Here is a 19,399-nt window from a genome sequence, read left to right as displayed (position 1 = left end):
ATATCAAATTAAAGGTAATTTCATAAGGATTCTAACGAGATCTCAATTGCATATGTTCCGACGATGATCGGATGATGAAAATTTATAATTTTTATTTCAATTTTAGTATATGTTGATAAACAGATTTTATATCAATAAATACATCAAACAATCTCAATATAATGCATGTACAATATCAATAAAATTGTGTTGATATTTTCTGGCACTTGTGTTGAAATTCTCATGTCACTGTGTTGATATTTTTACTACACTATGTTGATATTAAAAAACTGTTAAATTTATTATATTATAACAGATTGACTATTTTACCATTTTGTTGATATTTTATCTACTATTTATTGAAATTCGTGATCTTTAATCTTATCCACTCATTTAAAGATTTAATGGTGTAGAATTGGTCTTAGTTGTGAATTAGATACTATATGCAGTTTAACATGACCCCGTTATGAACATAAGTATAATAGTATTATGCTATGTCGTATCATGTGACGAATATATTACCAAAATATGATAAAATATACCACAGTAACGATATGGCAATGGTAGACATACTTAGAGAACTCCCAAACAATGAGTCCCGTAGAAAATTACCCACATCTAACTAATTGTGTTCCAAAAATTATTTATAATATAAAATTATTTGGATAGGAAATAAAGATGGAATTTATTTATTCAAAGAGTATTACTCTAACTTGTAAATGTTTGTCACATATATAACTAATAAGTTCACAAAATAAAATCGAATCCGAATCGACCTTAAACTGGCATTTAAAAATTTGGAATAGATCTACAGGCCCTATCTAGAAATAGATTATGCTACTCATGTCTAAGAGAGTGATAATCTAATCAAAAGCATGGCAATCAATAGTTTGCTAATATACATGCTATACTATTTCTTTTAAAAAGAAGAAATGACATGCTGAATATATACAAATCGATTAAGATTGGACTAAGATATTATAATTAAAAACAAAAAAATATCAATAAGCTGGAATAGCTCAGTTGGTTAGAGCGTGTGGCTGTTAACCACAAGGTCGGAGGTTCAAGCCCTCCTTCTAGCGACATGTAATCATATTTTAATAAAATAGTTAAAAACTTTGTACCCCTACACTTTTGAGTTGTGTTCAAAATATTTCTAAAACTCACTTAGTTAACTATTATTTAGAGCAACAACATCCATGCTCTTGGCCTGGACACACATTTATTTATTTTTTACTCACTGCTCTTACGCAAGAGCACAACACTCACATCCATATTCTTCCGCAAGAGTATGCTCAAGAATCCCACCATTCTATTATTCAATTTAAATAAAAACATTTCCACAATATTAAAATGCATTTAAAATACCCGATATACTATTACAAATTACAAAAAAATTAGATAATTAAAATCCTAAATATTAAAAATCACATAATTAAAATCCTAAAAAAATTACATAATTAAATCCTACAAATTAAAAATTACATAATTAAATCCTAAAAAGAAGACTAGCCCGATGGCGGTATCCCCAATTCAGCTCGGAGAGCTCGTATCATTGCGTGATGTGAGTCAAGTTGCTCAGGAGTCATCCGAGACATATCGGCCATAGTGATTTGACCCAAAAGGACCCACAACGAGTTGGTGGGGCGGAGGCGGCACAAAGTGAGCGAGAGGTCGCGGTCCGGCTTGGGTCGCGGCGCGACGGCTGTTGATCGTCGCATGTTTCCTTCCTTGCGGCCGGCGTTGGGAACTGCTAGGGCCTGCGTCGGGGCTACCCAAGTGAGCTCCGGAAAGCTGGCTAGCCACCTCATCCTCGCCGGCCTCGGATAGGGATACCGACCTCGACCGTTTGCTGGAGGAGGATGTGACGTCTCCCTTATACTTCGGATGAGTACGCACCTCCTGCCAAGCGTCGAGATACTTGAATGGTTTGTAACAAATTGAATGGTAGGTCGACATGGCGGCAGTGATGATGGCATTGCGCTGTTCCTGGAGGTAATATCCCTGGAACTTTTGGATTTATTCGTTGGCTCTTTCGATGGCATTGCGCACCATACTCTCATTGTGCTCAATGGTGTCACCCGGTCGGTTGGCATTGTACCTCCGAGAGACGCGCCACCAAAACCTTTCCTCGGTTTGGTTCGTGCCGGTTTCCGTATCTTCGGAAATTTCCAAGTAGGCTTTGATTAACTTCTGTATCTCCCTCAGAGTGTACGAGGTGCAGACGTTGGTGTCACCTCCGGTACTGCCACGAGTACGAACACGGACACTGCGAGGACGAGGAGGAGCGCCGGAACCGACTCCGGTGGCGTCGGGGCGCTCCCTCCCGTGCCAGTTTCGGGAGCCCACCCATACCCCTCGGCATCTGGCTCGTCCATCGGGTAAGGCCGGTAGCCGCCCGGAATATGCGAACCTTGAGTTTGAGGAGGGGGTGAGAAATCCGTATCCGGATTAGGGAATGGCGATGAGCCGAACCATTCGTGGTTCCATCCGCGGGAGTCGGAGGGGTGATCGTCGGAGCCGGACATTTTTTGCGAGAATGAAAGATTGGGAATTTAGATGAGAATTGATGAGAGAATTTAGAGAGAATTGATGAGAGAAGTATTTTGTGTGGTGTAGTGTAAAAAAATTTGTGTGGAAATGGAGGTATTTATAGATAAAAATGTGAATTTTTGGATAAAAATAATTAAAAATAAATTAAAAGTGAAGAAAAAACGGATATATTTTATTTGGAAGTGGGAAAATATTTTTTTTTAAATCGATTTTTAAAATATATTTCTAATTTTTTTTTAGCCGTTGGCCAATCACTCTCGGCCACGTTAGCCTGCTCAGCGGCACGGCGGTGCTCGATGCATCGAGCAGGGCCGAGCCGCTGGCAAGAGCACAGCGGCACGGCGGCCCGCCGTGCCATCGAGCACCGATGTGGTTGCTCTTTTAATCACTTTTTTTGTCATACGAAAATCTACTACTTATATCTCATTTTCCTCCTACAAAAATCTACTGCTTTTGTTTTCGTGATAGTTCTTCATTTTTCATCCGATTATTTTTAACTACTAATATATTACACAATGATATTTTAATTACCTTTTTATAAATAGTGTGATTTTCTTTCATAGCTTGCAATAATGTGTAACATTGAGATTTAAATTATTTAATTGTTTACCTTTTCATAATGTAGTTTTAGAAATATACTCCTAAATAATAAGAAATGAAAATTTTAATAGAATGGCATAAGACTTAGGCTCTACTGTGGATGACCTAAGTGACTCAAATCCCAAATAAAAGCCGGGGCGGACAAAATAATCATCGATAGGGGCTGAGATTTGTAAATTTTATTTAATATACATTTTTGAGTAATTTAGATAATTTGTAGGGACTTTTACACTATAACTTACACTAAACTTGACTAAATTCCAAAAAAAATTAATGAAAAAAGTTTTAAAAAATATTTCATTGAGGGTTTAAGCCCCTCCCCTTACACTTTGGGTCCGCCCATGAATAAAGGTGCCCAATTCTGAAAGAAAGGGACGCACAGGTTGGGCACAGCACATGAGAAATAAGTTTACATATGAACTATATTACATCTTCAAAATTAAATCAAATTAGAGAAGCCAATGTTCGAAACTGAAAAGAGTTGTAAATATTGCTCGAATTATAAAATACAAGCAAATAAGTATAACAACTCGATGGCGCTTTCATTCAATCCATCCAAACAGAATGTTGCAGGAGCAGCCGAGTGCCGGTGCCGGTGCCGGTGTCAGTGCTGTTTAATAAGTACAAACAGAAACACTAAAACGAATGCTCGTCGTCTTCCAGTGCATTGTAAATCATCCTGCATCATATAAAAATTTGGTTAAAGAAGTTAATCTTTTAATATCGGACAATACTGGGGAGGAGACAGTTGCAGAGTTCGGTTACCAGAACAAACACATGAAGAGAAGAAGTATGATATAACCAAGCTTGAAAAGTCTCTCCTTCTTTTCCCAGCTTAACAAGTTGAAGATTTCAGTTACATCTACAAGATGCTGTCTTCGATGGTACCTGATTAAACATTTTCATAAACAAACAAACTCTCATGGACCAATATGAAATGATGCACCAGAGGAAAAAAGGTGCAAGAATTATTTTTGATAATAAAAACTCCATATAATCAATAAATATGGACCGAATATGGGCAAAGTACTATGAAAACTAAAATGAAGACAATACTCACTAGGAGAACATTAATCTCCCAAATCAACCACCAATGTTGTACTCACGCCTAGGGATGTCAATGTAACCCGGAACCCGCGGGCCGGCCCGAATAACCCGATAAAAATACAGGGTTAGGGTTGTAATTTCGCAGCCCGAATTTAAAATCGGGCCATTCGGGCTGACCCGTTCGGGTTATCGGGTTAGGCGGGCTGACCCGTTCGGGTTACGGGTCTGCCCGTCGGGTTGAAGGCTTCTGCACGTCGAGCAGTTTTTGTAACGGTCATAACTTTTTCTACAAAGCTCCGATTGAGGCGTGCAATATATCCACGCGAAGCTCTTTCGAAGACGAAGAGAATGATATGCATTAGAGGTTTATCAGACTTCAAAATCGCGAGAAACATTGACTCAAACAAGGTTGGTGCACATCCACATATTTTGTGTACATTTTCTAATCCATTTTCTATCATTTCTCAACAAACATGTAAACATACCAAAATATAGAAATATAATCAAAATCATCCAAGACAACCCTCTAAAACCATACAAAATCCAAATACGTCAACCGACTATATAAAATCACGAAAAAAATCACTATGTGGTTCATGGATTTATAAATATTCGTATATCAAAGCTTTCTTTTAGTATATTTCCAATATAATAGTGCAAAGTGTTTTGACGCTCTTCGTCATTGAATTATGCGTACTTTGATGATTCTTAAAACAAAGATAAATTATTATTTGACTTATTTACAGCGGGAATAAATTAAATTTGACCAATCATAATTCAAGAAAACTTAGAGTTACTCCAATTAGCTAGCATCTTGATAATTCACTATTTAACAATTCAAAATATTTTTGTTACATCTGCGATGCACCTCTCACGTTATGAGAATTTTATTCAATTTTCTAAGAATTGATTTATGTTTGAATTTTGAAACAAAGTGTTGATTTATGTTTTAAATACATAAACATAAACATAACATACTATTGATAGATATTTTGTAAATAATTATGTAATGAATAAGTTATTTAAATTTAAATAATTTAATCTTTTTTAAAAATATTAAAGAAAATTAAAAATACGTATTTCATTGTTGAATGATTAATTAAAAATATGTATATAATTAAAGAAAATTTAAAATAGGTATTATTTTTTTGAAAATATTAAAAGAATTAAAAATACACATTGGCCCGAATAACCCGGTGGGTTAGCCCGAAACCCGAAGGGTTAGGGTCGAACTTTTATAACCCGAAAAAATCATAACCCGAATAGCCTGTACCCGAATGGCCCGACAGCCCGAACGGGTTGGCCCGATTGACATCCCTACTCACGCCATACCCTCCTCCAGCTTCCTTCCCGAAAACGAGAAAACATAAAATAATTAATTCTATGGACCTCGATAGATGAACATGTTCAGTTTCAGTTTAGGGTCTTGGTCACATAAAAAGCAACTCTACGAGTTCAAGTTACGTTGTTAATGACGAACAACAAGGACACAGTTAGTTGGTAGATATTATCACGACTCACGGCTATGCTCTACTGTTTTCTCCAATCAACCAAGACAAAAAGTTTTCTCCAATCAACCAAGACAAAATCCTTCACTATCACTCTAATTTAATTTAACCTCTGAAAAATATACAAACATGTTAGAGAAAATAAGAGCATGTAAACCTTATTAAGTTCTTCAAACCTACTAAGATGGGACCATATGGCACCCCAGTGTGTCAACTGCATTTTCATTTCTGCAGCTGCCCCCCCTGCATCAACTAGGTACACCTTCACAACCACAAGGTAATGCCAGATTTCAAGCTTAAGGTATATGTGACATGCATTTTTTATCATATGTATCTTATGAGCTAATAATAGCGTTGAGGATCCTTTAGGAGATATGCTTGGATAGTCGTGAGGGGTTAGGATAGGATAGTTGTTCTTGTGAGATCAGATGCGTAAAACAAAGCTTCTAAAGTGAGTTGCTCCAAATTATGCTTTTCAATTCCATTTGAGGAATAATATTAATATATTATCACCTTTTTTCTGTTTTTCTAATCTCTTGTTCACAACTTTCCAAATGATTGGAGCCTTAAAAACAACCAGGAAGGAGATAGAAATTGCAGCCATTGCCAATAAAATATTACAGATTTTCCTTTTATGAGTTTATAGAGGTAGAGTAAATATTAAAGGAAGTTGAAAGAATTCATGTCTCATAGAAAATCAAAATATTGATGCTGATCACTTAATTTTGCAATTTCAGAATGAAGCAGAAGCATAAGAACCTTACAGTCTCACGTTGTAGTACAGGTATGGGACACAGAGAAGTGACATAAACCAATGTCCGGTGACAAGGAAGAGGAAGCAGAGAACTCCTTGTGTGATGAACTCCGGTAAAACTACTTGGTTTATTCGAGATGCAGAATCATACGGATTGATATAATCAAATTCTAAATCCGCCAAACACATAAGCTGCATTAAATGTGGAATAGGGTTAAAGAATACCATGCAGTTTACAAATTAAGACAGTGCACAAACTTCAGAAAGAAGCCCTAGAACAACACACTCTATAATATTAAAAGATAAACAATAGATGATAAATTATCCCCTGTGAAGCTACAGTACAAGATCAAAGCTGTGCTCATATTCTCTTCAGTTTCTCAAACTGTATGTAGTGGTACCTATTGGTTGCAATTAATATTTGTCGTTGTTGTGATGTTTCTGGATTCAGAATTGGGCATCAAGCCTTGGTCATTCAAACATACAAATATGAGCAATACCACCAGCTACAATCAAAGAGAAAGACTCATCTGCAAGATCATAAATTAACCAACTTGTACCGAATCTGACGAATAAGTAAGCTATACATTCTTCAGAATCAAGACCTTCATAAGTACCTTAGTCGTAACTAGTTAACTAACACAGACGAAATTAAGACCTTTTTTACAAAATACTACTACTACTAATTAAGGATAACTAAGCAGGTTGTGTAAAACTCAATTTTTGTAGGGTTAAATAGTCCAAATAGGCTTAACATGAAGTCCCCCAGTCCTCATTCCTCAGCACAGAAAGCTCTCAAATTTGAACAGAAATTGTCAAATTTCAAATAAAATTAACACTCCAATCCTAGATTGCTGAACAAAATGACCAAGCAAATATCCCCAAAATCAAAGAAAGCACGCTCTCGTTAACAGCACATTGGAGAAAAATCCAAAAATATGTAAATAGATAAATAAGGTATTGATGGATGATAACCTGGAATACGATCATAACGAGGAGAGCAATAAGTATGAAGAAGAAGAGCAACCATGCCAACACCTCTTTCATATCCTCTTCTTTTATCTCTTCCTTAACTGCTCTGTTCTGTTTCCCTAAAATTAAACGCAGGGGTTTGGAAATAGAAAGGAGTCGAGCGCCAGGTGCGCAGTGCACCGTGGAGCTTTCACAAGAGACGAATCTCCGCCGGCGAAATAAATGACCGAATTCGAAACCCTATCGGCGGAGGAAAAACGACAAAGTCAACCAAGTAGAATTTTACTTTTGCCTTTAAGTACTACCTCTGATAATATTTCATTTTATTATAGATTTATAATTAGGGACGGATATATACTTCATCAAAATTACCATACCTTAGAGCATTCACAATGGTACCTAGCGCACCGCCTAGCCGAGCCCCGGCGTCTAGGCGGTGCGCTCGGCGAACCACTGTAACCGCCGAGCGTGTTCTGGAAAAAAAAATCGCCTAGCGCTAGGCGATGTTTGGGCGCTGGCGATCCGCTCGGCGCCATTGCAGGCTCCGGATCGCCGAGCGCATCGCCCAACGGATTTTTTATTTTTTAATTTTCGAAACACTATTTATACCCGTTTTGCACTTCATTTTCATTCGCACCACTTGTTTTAACGAGTTTTCTATCTACCTTAATTTCTGTACAAGAGCACAACGCGAAATGAGTAACGCGGGTGGTAGTGGGGGGATGCTGAGGAGTACGAAAGTCGAATGGCCGAAGCGTTGGAGGCTTATACGACCCGCGAGATAAACCAATGGATGCAAAGAGCCTTGCAGTCGGCGGTACCTCGACCTCGCCCAGTTGTCCACCGCCGATAAGTGATTGATCGTGATCACGTAGCTGCACATCAGTGCCTATACGAAGATTACTTCGCAGAGGAGCCGTGGTTCAACGCCAACCTTTTCAGGCGACGTTTTAGGATGAGCAGGGCCCTGTTTATGCGTATTGTTAACGCTTTGGAGCATCGATATCTGTATTTTCGCTTCAGGCACGATGCGGCTGGTAGACCCGGCCACACACCTATTCAAAAGTGCACTGCGGCAATCCGGCAGTTGGCCTACGGAGGCGCGGCAGACATGTGGGATGAGTACATCCACATCGGTGAGACGACTGCCCTGGAATATATGAAGTTTTTCTGTCAGGGCGTGATTGAAATATTCAGTGATCAGTACCTTTGAAGCCCTACCCCTGAAGACTGCCAGGATCTGATGCAGATGCACGGGGAGAAGCATGGGTTCCCGGGAATGTTAGGCAGCATAGATTGTATGCATTGGGAGTGGAAGAACTATCCCGCTTCCTATAAGGGGTTCTACACGACCGGCTACAAGGGAAAGAATCCCACGATGATCCTCGAGGCCGTAGCTGATTACCGGCTGTGGATTTGGCATGCATATTTTGGGGTAGCCGGTTCGAACAACGACCTCAACGTCCTCAACTCGTCGCCCCTTTTCAACGAGCAGTGCCAGGGCGTCGGTCCGGCCATCAGTTTTGTCACCTAACGGCAACCGGCATGATATGGGCTACTACTTGGCGGATGGGATATACCCTAGGTGGCCCGTCTTTGTGAATACGATCAATGCGCATCAGATGAGATGAAGGCCTACTTTGCGGCACGACGGGAGTCAGCGCGCAAGGACGTGGAGCGGGCATTTGGTGTGCTTCCAGTCTCGATGGGCGACAGTTAGGGGTCCAACGCGTTTGTGGCATATTGACTGCATTGCTGATATAATGTACGCATGTATTATCATGCACAACATGATTGTCGGAGACGAAGGTGTACAACTGACTAGTTGGGCCAACGACGATAATGAAGTCGGTCCAAGCCACGGCGTGGCCCCCCCAACGTACGGAGTGGGGTACCTCACGATGAAGCCGGCCTCCTCCAAGCACAGTGCCGATATACGCCAAACGGATGCTCATATTCGACTCCAAAAGGATTTAATTGAAGAGTTATGGGTGCGGAGAACTGCACGGAGTTAGTTTTTTTTTTAATTATGTAATTTTTTAAATGTACTTTTTTAAAATTTAAATAAAATTATTGCAGTTTCCCGTATCTGTGGCGTAAATTTAATTCCGTATTTTGTGTGATTGTTAATTATTTGTTTTATATAATTTTGAGTGATGTGGCTAGGCTATTGCTGGGCTATTTGCTTGTCTTGATGATGTGGCAGGAGGATTTTTAGTGCTGATGATGTGACAAGAGGAGTTTGTGGCTAGGCTATGGCTGGGCGAAAACTATTGTGGATGCTCTTAGTATCTTACTGAAAATTTGATATGAGAAAAAAAAATATACCTTTACCTTGCCAATCTTTATAGTACACCGACTTTTCGGTATGGCGAATTTCAATACTTATATCGTACCTCATTTCCGATGTGTTGTACCGAAATTTGGTATATCAAATATTCAAGATCAATAAGAAAATAATATTAGAATATTATATATAGATTTTATAATTTGAAAAATATACTTGCCTCCGTCCCAAAGAAGATGATCCCTTCCTTGGGCGGTATGAGATTTTATGGAGCTTTATTTGTTGTATTAAGAGGGAGAGAGTAAAGTAAGAAAGAAGGAATAAAGTAGAGATAAATGGTTTCCAATTTTAGTAATGGTCATCTTGGATGAGAAAAACCAAAAAAGAAAGTAAGTCATCTTCAATGCAACAAATGTAGTATAAAATATATTTTATATATAATTATATTTATATTTCATATTAGATTATATAATATTAAATATATTTTACATATTTTATAATTATAAAGCATATATTTACCTTACCAAACTATGTGTTATATCGCATACCGAATTTTCGGAATTGCGAATATCAATGCTGATATCGTACCTCATTTCCGATATGTTGTACCGAAATTCGGTATACCAGATTTTTAAGATCAATGACAAAATAATATTTAAGTTTTAGAATATTATTTATAGATTCTATATTTTAAAAATATATTAAACATATTTTATCTATAATTATATTCATATTTCATGTTATATTATATAATTAAAAATATATTAGATATATTTCGCCTATAATTATGTTTATATTTTACGATATATACTGAATTTCGTTATGCCGCGGTATACCGTTGTATTTGAAAATTCATACTATTACATTAACGAAGCATCATATGGTATTAAAAATAACAGTATACCAAAAATTTGGTATTTTCGATACGATAAGGTCGACATTTCGATATTTCGGTATTTTCCCCCACCTCTATTTATAATTCAGAGACATGCAGTACAATTTTATCTTTATGTACTAGTTATTCACTTTTACACTTTTTACCACTAAAACTCAATAAATACGTCAAAATAGCAAGTATAGATTATAGACTATAACACTGAATAGTTATACAATTCATACTCATAACGCGTTAAATCTAGTTATTAAAATATAACTTTCACATTTATCCCCCAAACTTTATTCTTTGATTGTTCTCAATTAACGCAAAACAAAAAACTAAAAGAAACACGTACACAAAGGTCATGCATTATCATTGCCTCAAGAAATAAGAATGGATTAAAGTACTTCATGACAAATTTTATCAAGTAAAATCAAACAATGCACTTTCTTTATTAGCTCGTTCATCACTTTGAAATCATGCATCTAACAGATGTATACGTATGTATGATCAAGTTCTCTCACTGATAAAGTATATGGATAAATGTATATGATTATATCATAAACTATTCAGTATTCATATGTGGTTATTCAGTCTTCATAGTTCGCCCATATCCCATCATATATCAATTTATAGTCCTTCACGTCAACATTTTATAGTCCTACTCCTATTCATTCACCTGCAATGGGGCTGACGATAGTCTGCCCTATATTTTTTAACAACTAATCCATTCGTCTTATAAAAATAAGTGCACTATCTATTTACTTACGTCCGACAAAAATATGTGCATTCCATTTTTGGAAAGTCATCCCAATTTATTACCCCTATACATAAATTTATTTACAACTTATACCGACTTTAAACACTACTAATAATGTAGGTCTCATTATCCACTAAACTACTTTAACTATCTTTCTCCTTCTCTCTTTTACTTTACCAATTTTGTCTTAATTCTCGTGTCATATCAATTGCGCATATTTTTATGGTGTATTTATTTCTAATTTTTATGTATTCGAACAAGGGCAAGATGTTGGGGGAAGAATAAAAGGAGAGGACTATAGCCCGCACTTTCAATTTTTTAGTCTTACCCATTCACATGCAATGAGACGGACTATAGCCCGCACTTTCATTTTCTTTCAAAGTATTATCAATGCCATAAATATTTTTGTTTTGTCAAGATGCCTACTTGGCTATACCAAAATGAATGAATGAATTGAACTAGAAATCCTATTCGAGTTGTATGCACAAAAGAATGGACCACGTATCATCGAGAGGGTTGGTCGGTCAAAGTGTCATGGAAGGTGACCACCTTCCCATCACTAAAGGAATGTACAGATATGACAGATTGATAGAACACTCTTAGACTGTAGTCGAACTTTAAGCTCACAGAAAACTTAGTAAGCTCAGGCCATTTTAGGATAAAACCCCTGAGTGTTACTGTGATGGCATGACAATAAATCTTTTATGTAATGTGTATCTTTTGGCAAAGTGTTCACTGAGTATTCTCGTACTGAGCCCTGCATATATTTCTAAATGTGCAGGTTGAGCCGTGGATGAAGTGGTGTTGAGTGAGATTGGTGATTTCCGTATCTTTGTAGGACTCTGAAAGGCATATATCTCTATACATATTGTTGTGTTTAAACCTTCTTCCGCTGTGCATTTTATATGTGTCTTCGATAGACTTTAAAAAAAAAATTAACTCCTATATAAGGGAGGAAATTACAAATAAACTTCTATACTATAGATAGGAGGAAATTACAACTGATGTCAAGAGGGCTCGAACTCGCCACCTCATGCAATAATGTCTAAGCTCATTGCCGCTAGGACAAAAGCTCTGGACTGTGTCTTCGATAGACATTTTTTTTAAATTAACTCCTATATAAGGGATAAAATTACAAATAAACTCCTATACTATAGATAGGAGGAAATTACAACTGATGTCAAGAGGACTCGAACTCGGCACCTCTTACAATAATGTCTAAGCCCCTTGCCGCTAGGACAAAGGCTCTGGACTTTGTCTTCGATAGACTTATTGATATGGACTATGCTAGGAGCTTGAAGTACCAGTTGATGTACTCCTTTTCGAGTTTGTATGACCATGTAAATCCCTTGTGAATCCTAATATCTTTTGTAATAAAATAGATGTTTGGTTGATGATTAGTTTCCCTTTTATTCTCATGCATAGCCATGACTTCCAAACTTTGTTATCCTTTGCAAAGTGCGGTTGTGACAACTCGGCTCCACCGAAGTGGGTGTTCGGATCAAAGTTGAACTCCACCGAACTCGTTGTATCGAACGGCCGGAAATCGTTAGGTTCATGACCCGGCCACCGGGCACCACCACCGCTGAACATCGATATTCGGTTGGGGCTGTTCGGGTTTGGGAAATCTCTGGGATTCATCTTCGAATTGCTAGTGAGAGAAAAAATTATATGAGGGAAGAGAATGGAGTAAAATGTGTGAGAAAGAAGGTAAAAAATAGGATATATAGAGAGAGTAAAAAAAATCAGATAAGCATCGTCTGCCCTTAAGTTCGCGGATAGAGGTGTCAAGTGGGCCGAGCCCGGTGATATTTAGGCCCAGTCCGGCCCAGGCCCATGTCTGGGATGGTCCGAGCCGGGCCAGGCCAGGGTTTTGGTTTACATTAATAGGCCCAACCCGAGCCCAATTAGCAAGTGGGCCGGTTCCGGGCTGGGCCAAGTTTACATACTACTACTGTTTTATATATTCTGCCAATGCAGTTTTATATATTTCTAAGGAACAAATATATTATAACTCGTATATTATAGTGATTCAGTATTGGAAGAGTTATATTTTTGGTTTTATTTATTTCCTAGTTAATATAATTAGTAGATGGAAAAATATTAGAAGTAATTGTTTTTCCTTCTACAAATTAGGTTTTCTTATTTTGCTTATTTTTCTTTTTAGTTATTTTCCTTCTAGTTTTATTTTCCATAAGTTTATGATTTCCCTTTGTCTATATAAAGGTTTCATTGTTGAACTTAAAAGACAGACTTTTGATTATTAATTTTACATTGAGTTTTATACTCCGAAGTTCTCAATAAGTTTGAGTTCTTTATCTACCAGTTCGGTCATTCTCATACGTTCATTTGGTATGTATAAATATAACTCTTCCAATACTGCATAATATGGTGTTGATATGTATAATGTATATACATCCAATTTATGTAACAATAATCCCACAAAGTTAGGAATCAAGATCTACTTATCTAACATGATTTTTATATACATATACGCATAAAAAGTTTAAATAATTAATTACTATAATTGTGGAACTATTTTTGATATAGATAAGCTAATTAACAATTAATATCTATGATTATGCAAATCACTATTAATTCAAAAATCCACTATTTTTTAAAGAGATATACAACTAACAATTAATCTCTATGATTAGGCAAATCATAGGCTCCACTATTTTTTATAGAAAAAAATTAGTTAACAACTAATCACTATAATTATGGAAATCAAATTTGAATGTATCATATTTGTTGAAAACTTGAAATAGCCAAGATATCATTAAACCTTAATTTTTAACCTAATTTACACAATTAAAATTCGTTTTATACTATTTAAACCTAATTTATAAGAAATTAAAACATTAAAGTAATATATATTTTTTAAATAATAATAAAAATAATAATATTATTTCTTAATGGGTTACCCGTATCCGACCCGCATCCGACCTGAACCCAACCCGAAATTATCGAGTTCTTAATGGGTCAACCCGATAAGGACACGGATCCAATAAGACTTGACCCCAACCCAATAATTTCGTGCGGATTCGTGTCGGATTATCGTGTCGTGTCGAAAATTGCCAGCCCTACATTTCACTACTGGGTCGGGCTGTGCCGGGCTGGCCCGGCCCACTTAGCATCTCTATTCGCAAACTAAGTTAAGGGCGTGGCTATGGTCCGCGGCATCGTCCTCCCAGTTGTAGTTAAAACAAAAAAACTCTAATTTTATTTTGTTTATTTATTTTTAGATAATTTTAAATAAAAATAATTAAATAAACAAAATGACATTGTGAATATCGCTCCTTCACTGTTCACTCCTTGTCCTTGGGCATGATATAACATACACCAACTGAATTCCGCCAGTTTTTCGTCGTCACCAATGTTGCCTTACGCCACCATCCACGACGCCGAGGCTGCACTGGGCAGATCCCTCTCAACCGCAGAGACCCTCTGGTTTAATTACTCGGCCACCAAGTCCGACTACATCCTCTACTGCCACAACATCATCTTCCTCCTCCTCATCTTTTCTCTCTTCCCTTTCTACTACCTCTTCCTCGAATACTTCTTCACCAATTCCGTCGCCCCTTTCAAAATCCAGCCCAAAGTCAAGCTCTCCTTCTCCGACACTCTCCGCTGCTACAAATCAGTCATGCGCATGTTCTTCCTCGTTGTTGGCCCGCTCCAACTTATCTCCTATCCCTCCATTCTGGTAATTTTACCTTTTCCTCAATTCGATGCCTAAAATTGTCACCTTGCGCAATGAGTGTTGCGTTCAGTGTTATTTTCATATGAATTGTTAGTGTTGAACAACATATGATGTGATCTTTAATTAAAGGTGGAATCTTTACATTCACGAATGAAGATATGTTTGTCTACTGCATTACAAGTGTTTAGCCTGGAATCATGCTTGGTTTCTGCTGGATCATATTTCTGATTGTTATTTGAATGAAGATAATAGGAATAAGAACCGGATTGCCACTGCCTTCATTGTGGGAAATTGCATTACAATTGGGGGTTTATTTCCTTGTGGAGGACTACACAAACTATTGGGTCCATAGGTTTCTGCATTGCAAGTGGGGGTATGAAAAAATCCACAAGGTGCATCATGAATACACTGCTCCGATTGGATTTGCTGCGCCATACGCTCACTGGGCTGAGATTTTGATCCTCGGGATCCCGTCTTTTCTGGGGCCCGCAATGGTCCCCGGGCATATGATCACATTCTGGTTATGGATGGCTTTGAGGCAGATTGAGGCTATTGAGATTCACAGTGGGTAAGGCACTTTGCATGCCTAAATCTCATGCTTTCATTTGATGCAATTTAGTGACAAGTCTCCAGCTCTTGATGGATTCAAGTGTCATTCTATCTGCATCGCTTTTCATAATTTGACCCAATGATGGCTCAACAGTGATATTCATTCAATTCCTTTTACTGTTTGCTCTTGATGTTTTTATTGATCTGCTGGAAAGTAAATGCATTGGCGCCATTAGGTCAATAATAGTGGACATACTTTTGTGCACGAGGAGAAAGATTAGAAGTCCCCTCTCAGTCTCTCTCTCTCCTATTGGTGTGCCTCTTAATTTATTCTGTATGCTGATCTCTTTTCACCTTGGTTCTTTTAAAGGGATCTTTTTCATATCTAATTTAGTATTTGTGTGGCTCAAAACCGTAGTGAATTCAGAGTAGCTATATCATTGGATGCGTTATCTTTTATAATGTGTTACGCGTGCTTTGGATAAAAAGACAGGTTATCACCCTCTGAATTTTCTAAGTTTGATGGTAATATGTCAAGTGTGACATGTGAGCTTCTTATATCTTCCATTTTCCTTATAGACCCTGTCTCTTTTGGTATTACTCTTTGTTTTCAGATCTATTTGACTGAATTTGCATCAGCATAACTTTCTTGTTTTACACTATAGACTTATATACTAATTGTGATTAAGGTATAATGTGGCTATGGTTTCCTTGTCTGCAATGACTGGCCATATCAATCATGTCTATAGATAATAATTGATTTTCACTTCCCCTTAGGACTTTCTGCATGTATTAGCATCATTGTAAATTAGACGAAGGTCTAGCCAGTTAATTCAATTGTAGAGGTGAAGCAGTTTCAATTAAATTTCTTGAATGAAGTGGTTGTGTCCAAACGGAAAAAAGAATGAAAAGATGTGGTGGGCTTATGCCATGAGTGTTGGCTTGGTAAGAAAAATGGCTAATTGAATCCAATAATAAGTTTAGTTTTTCAATGCTAGAGTAAGGGAAAATTTTCTGTAGAAGTAAGGAAATGAGTTGGTCCAAGAATATTTACTAGTTAAATCAACTCGAGATTCTGCATTAAGTTGTTCGTCTGCAAGAGTCATTTTTTACATTCCCCTCGTTCTTTTATTGTATACACATCATAGTTCATACTGAACAGGGAAAACGTTGTCTTGCCATCTTGATTTAAGATTAAGTTGTTTAATTTTTATAATTTACTTATCCTATCGAAGAGTGTTCTAAATGCATGTAGCGATACAAAAATGGTGATGGATGCAGGGAACCATTTATGAGAGGGTGATGTAAAAAGACGTCAATCTTTGTGTTCTATGCTGATATATTTATCTTTTTGGTTCTCTTGTTCATTTTTTTGTTCATAAAAACTGTGAACGAAATTTATCTCAAAATGATTGTTAAACTTGGTGTACCATGCTAGAGATTCTCTTTTTTCTGGGTTCAGAGTTATGTTTAGGCTCAGATTAAGCACCACAAAGACATTTTACTTTGCGTGAAATGAGATCTAGAGGTCAAGATCAACTGTTAGTGTTAAAAAGTGTAGTGTCTTTGTTACCTAAACTTATGTTATCTTGTGTGCCGTGCATGACCCATGATTTTGTTTAAACCTTTTTCTTTTCAAACTGAGATTTTGTTTTGTATACATTTCTCTACTTACCTGTATTAGTTTGAGAAAGTATATCTTGTCGAGGTATTTTCCATAACCTGAATGGATAATAGTGTTGCTGAGTACTTATACATGATATTTAACGTTTTTTGAATCAAGTAATTTTGAGAACATATGTTTGTGTTAGAACAGAGAGAGGTTTATGTTTTAGAGTGCGTATCAAGTATCAACTTAGTGTTCTGCGATTGATTATCTTAGAGTGTGCCTCAGAGCTAATCCGAGGGTGATTCTTATATGATATTCTAGTATAAAGATCTCCCATTTCTTGAAATCTTGTTTTGGTTCAAAATCGCAGTGAAAAAGAATCGCCTTTCTGTGGAAATATATTATTTTTATTGTCAAATAAACTTTGAGAAAATGTGACGTTCTGAAAAGTTGGTTGGGAGTTTATGGTGAAGATGTGGCATTAATTTTTACGACAAAGATATGATGCCAATAAAACGGAACTCTCAAAATGCTGTCACAGTTGTTAACCAATCTGATATTCTTTTTGCAATTTAAACTTTTCTTTATCATCTCTTTGATTTTCCATCTGCTTGTGAAGACAAAGTTGAAATTGGTTGCTGCAGGCATGACTTCCCTTGGAGTCCGACGAAGTATATTCCATTTTACGGTGGCCCAGATTACCATGATTACCATCACTACGTTGGTGGACAGAGCCAAAGTAACTTTGCATCAGTATTCACCTACTGCGATTATATCTATGCCACTGATAAGGTGATTATATCTTCCATTACAATTGTATAGCATTAGTGGATTCAAATTATTGCATTCTTATTATTTCTCCACCCCAAATTTTACAGGGATACCGCTACCAAAAGAAAGTTCTTCTGCAGGTATGTATGTAATCACGATTACGTATGCCTAACTTATCTGCCATCTCTCTCTCGCTAAGCAGAAACATGTTGGAATTTGACAACTGGGAATGAAGTTTCTTTGCTTAGATGAGATTTTACTTGAAAAGGCTTTCACCAAATGATGCCATTTCAAAACCAATTGATTTTCTTCTCAACTGAAGTTTGCATACTTGACAATATAAACTGCCATCTTTTACAGCAACGCGAGGGGCTTAAAACCAAGAACGGGGAGACTGGACTTTTGCACGACCATATTGCACAAACCCATAAAGAGGAATAGCTTCTGGATAAATTATTTTGGTCCAACTGCATATCTAAGTCTCCTTCTTTGCATCCACATCTTGTCGTTCTTATCGTTCAAAACGGCTTTGCTTGGTGCTCAGCCGGTAGGTTTCCGAGCTTTTATCCTTGTGTAGTTTAGGTAGACACAGCGTTATGGTTTGTAGCAATGTTATCTATCTCGTATGGCGGCTTATGGTGGTTCGCCTAAAAACCGCCACAGGGATATGGCGTATTAGTATGGCGTATTAGTATGGCGGATATGACGGTCAATAATTAAATAAATAAAATAATACTTATATATCTATATATAATTCACAAATTAGAAAATAATTAAAATATAACATTTAAAACACTTTAAACAACTAATAAAGTATAAAATACAACTCTAACCTTCATGTTTCTTGCATAACGCCCCATTCCTAAATACAGTACACATGCAATGTTGTCAAAAGTCGGATATGGCGGTGCTATGGCAGTGACATGGTGCTATGGCGTTTCCACCACTGAACGCCATGCCATAGCGCCATAGCGCCGCCATATCCGCTATTTGATAACATTGGTTTGTGGTTTGTACTTTGCTATCTATGTAATTTTGGTATAAATTGCTTGCTTGTTTTTTTATATACTCTTTTGTAGAGTATTAATTAGTTTTATGGAAGGAGGCTTTGGATTTATCTTGTTTTAGTATGCTAATTATAGAGGATACATAGTTTCAAATTTTTATGTATGCATATATTAATCAATAATCAGGGTTGAATCAGCTAGTTTGATACTTTATTTGTAGGTTTTGATTCTTTTGATTAAAGGTCTATATAATCGAGATAAACAGAAACGTAAAGAGACAAATAATTTACATGGTTCACCAATCGTTACGTTGGCTACGTCCACGGGCGGAAACGGATAACAGATTGTATTCAGATGGTTTTCAGATTACAGAATTATGCGCCCTACTTCTATATAAATAGGCACACAGACGACGGGCTAGGC

The 19,399-nt window shown here is 36.9% G+C and overlaps 2 protein-coding genes and 1 non-coding gene across 3 annotated transcripts; 2 read left to right on the top strand and 1 right to left on the bottom strand.

Annotated features, from left to right (window-relative positions):
* Window positions 1–987: 987 nt before the first annotated feature.
* On the top strand, window positions 988–1,061 carry TRNAN-GUU. Its single transcript has one exon. It is a non-coding gene; the product is annotated as a tRNA-Asn (tRNA).
* Window positions 1,062–3,402: 2,341 nt separating this feature from the next.
* LOC121742692 (protein cornichon homolog 4-like) lies at window positions 3,403–7,712 on the bottom strand. The gene is made up of 4 exons (XM_042135916.1): window positions 7,417–7,712; window positions 6,452–6,633; window positions 3,898–4,020; window positions 3,403–3,811 (listed from the first exon to the last, which is right to left on the bottom strand). Exons 1-4 carry the CDS (start codon window positions 7,486–7,488, stop codon window positions 3,769–3,771), a joined length of 420 nt encoding a protein of 139 aa, XP_041991850.1. The 5' UTR covers window positions 7,489–7,712; the 3' UTR covers window positions 3,403–3,768.
* A 6,939-nt stretch (window positions 7,713–14,651) lies between these two features.
* On the top strand, window positions 14,652–18,691 carry LOC121811001 (methylsterol monooxygenase 1-1-like). Its single transcript, XM_042211747.1, has 5 exons — window positions 14,652–15,043; window positions 15,286–15,608; window positions 17,843–17,990; window positions 18,077–18,109; window positions 18,330–18,691. Exons 1-5 carry the CDS (start codon window positions 14,714–14,716, stop codon window positions 18,408–18,410), a joined length of 915 nt encoding a protein of 304 aa, XP_042067681.1. The 5' UTR covers window positions 14,652–14,713; the 3' UTR covers window positions 18,411–18,691.
* The last annotated feature ends 708 nt before the right edge of the window (window positions 18,692–19,399 follow it).

This window comes from Salvia splendens, chromosome 7 (genome assembly GCF_004379255.2).
Source record: "Salvia splendens isolate huo1 chromosome 7, SspV2, whole genome shotgun sequence".
Lineage (NCBI taxonomy): Eukaryota > Viridiplantae > Streptophyta > Magnoliopsida > Lamiales > Lamiaceae > Salvia > Salvia splendens.
Note: the sequence above shows the minus strand (reverse complement) of the source record. Positions and strands in the feature narration are given on the sequence as shown.

What these genes read in the sequence shown, in the direction of transcription:
- LOC121742692 (XM_042135916.1), bottom strand. Translation starts at nt 7,488, where the DNA reads ATGAAAGAGGTGTTGGCATGGTTGCTCTTCTTCTTCATACTTATTGCT. An exon ending in TCGTTATGATCGTATTCCAG is followed by an intron (nt 6,634 to 7,416) that starts GTTATCATCCAT and finishes CATTTAATGCAG; the next exon opens with CTTATGTGTTTGGCGGATTT. An exon ending in CTGTACTACAACGTGAGACT is followed by an intron (nt 4,021 to 6,451) that starts GTAAGGTTCTTA and finishes ATGTTTAATCAG; the next exon opens with GTACCATCGAAGACAGCATC.
- LOC121811001 (XM_042211747.1), top strand. Translation starts at nt 14,714, where the DNA reads ATGTTGCCTTACGCCACCATCCACGACGCCGAGGCTGCACTGGGCAGA. An exon ending in TCTCCTATCCCTCCATTCTG is followed by an intron (nt 15,044 to 15,285) that starts GTAATTTTACCT and finishes ATTTGAATGAAG; the next exon opens with ATAATAGGAATAAGAACCGG. An exon ending in AAAAGAAAGTTCTTCTGCAG is followed by an intron (nt 18,110 to 18,329) that starts GTATGTATGTAA and finishes CATCTTTTACAG; the next exon opens with CAACGCGAGGGGCTTAAAAC.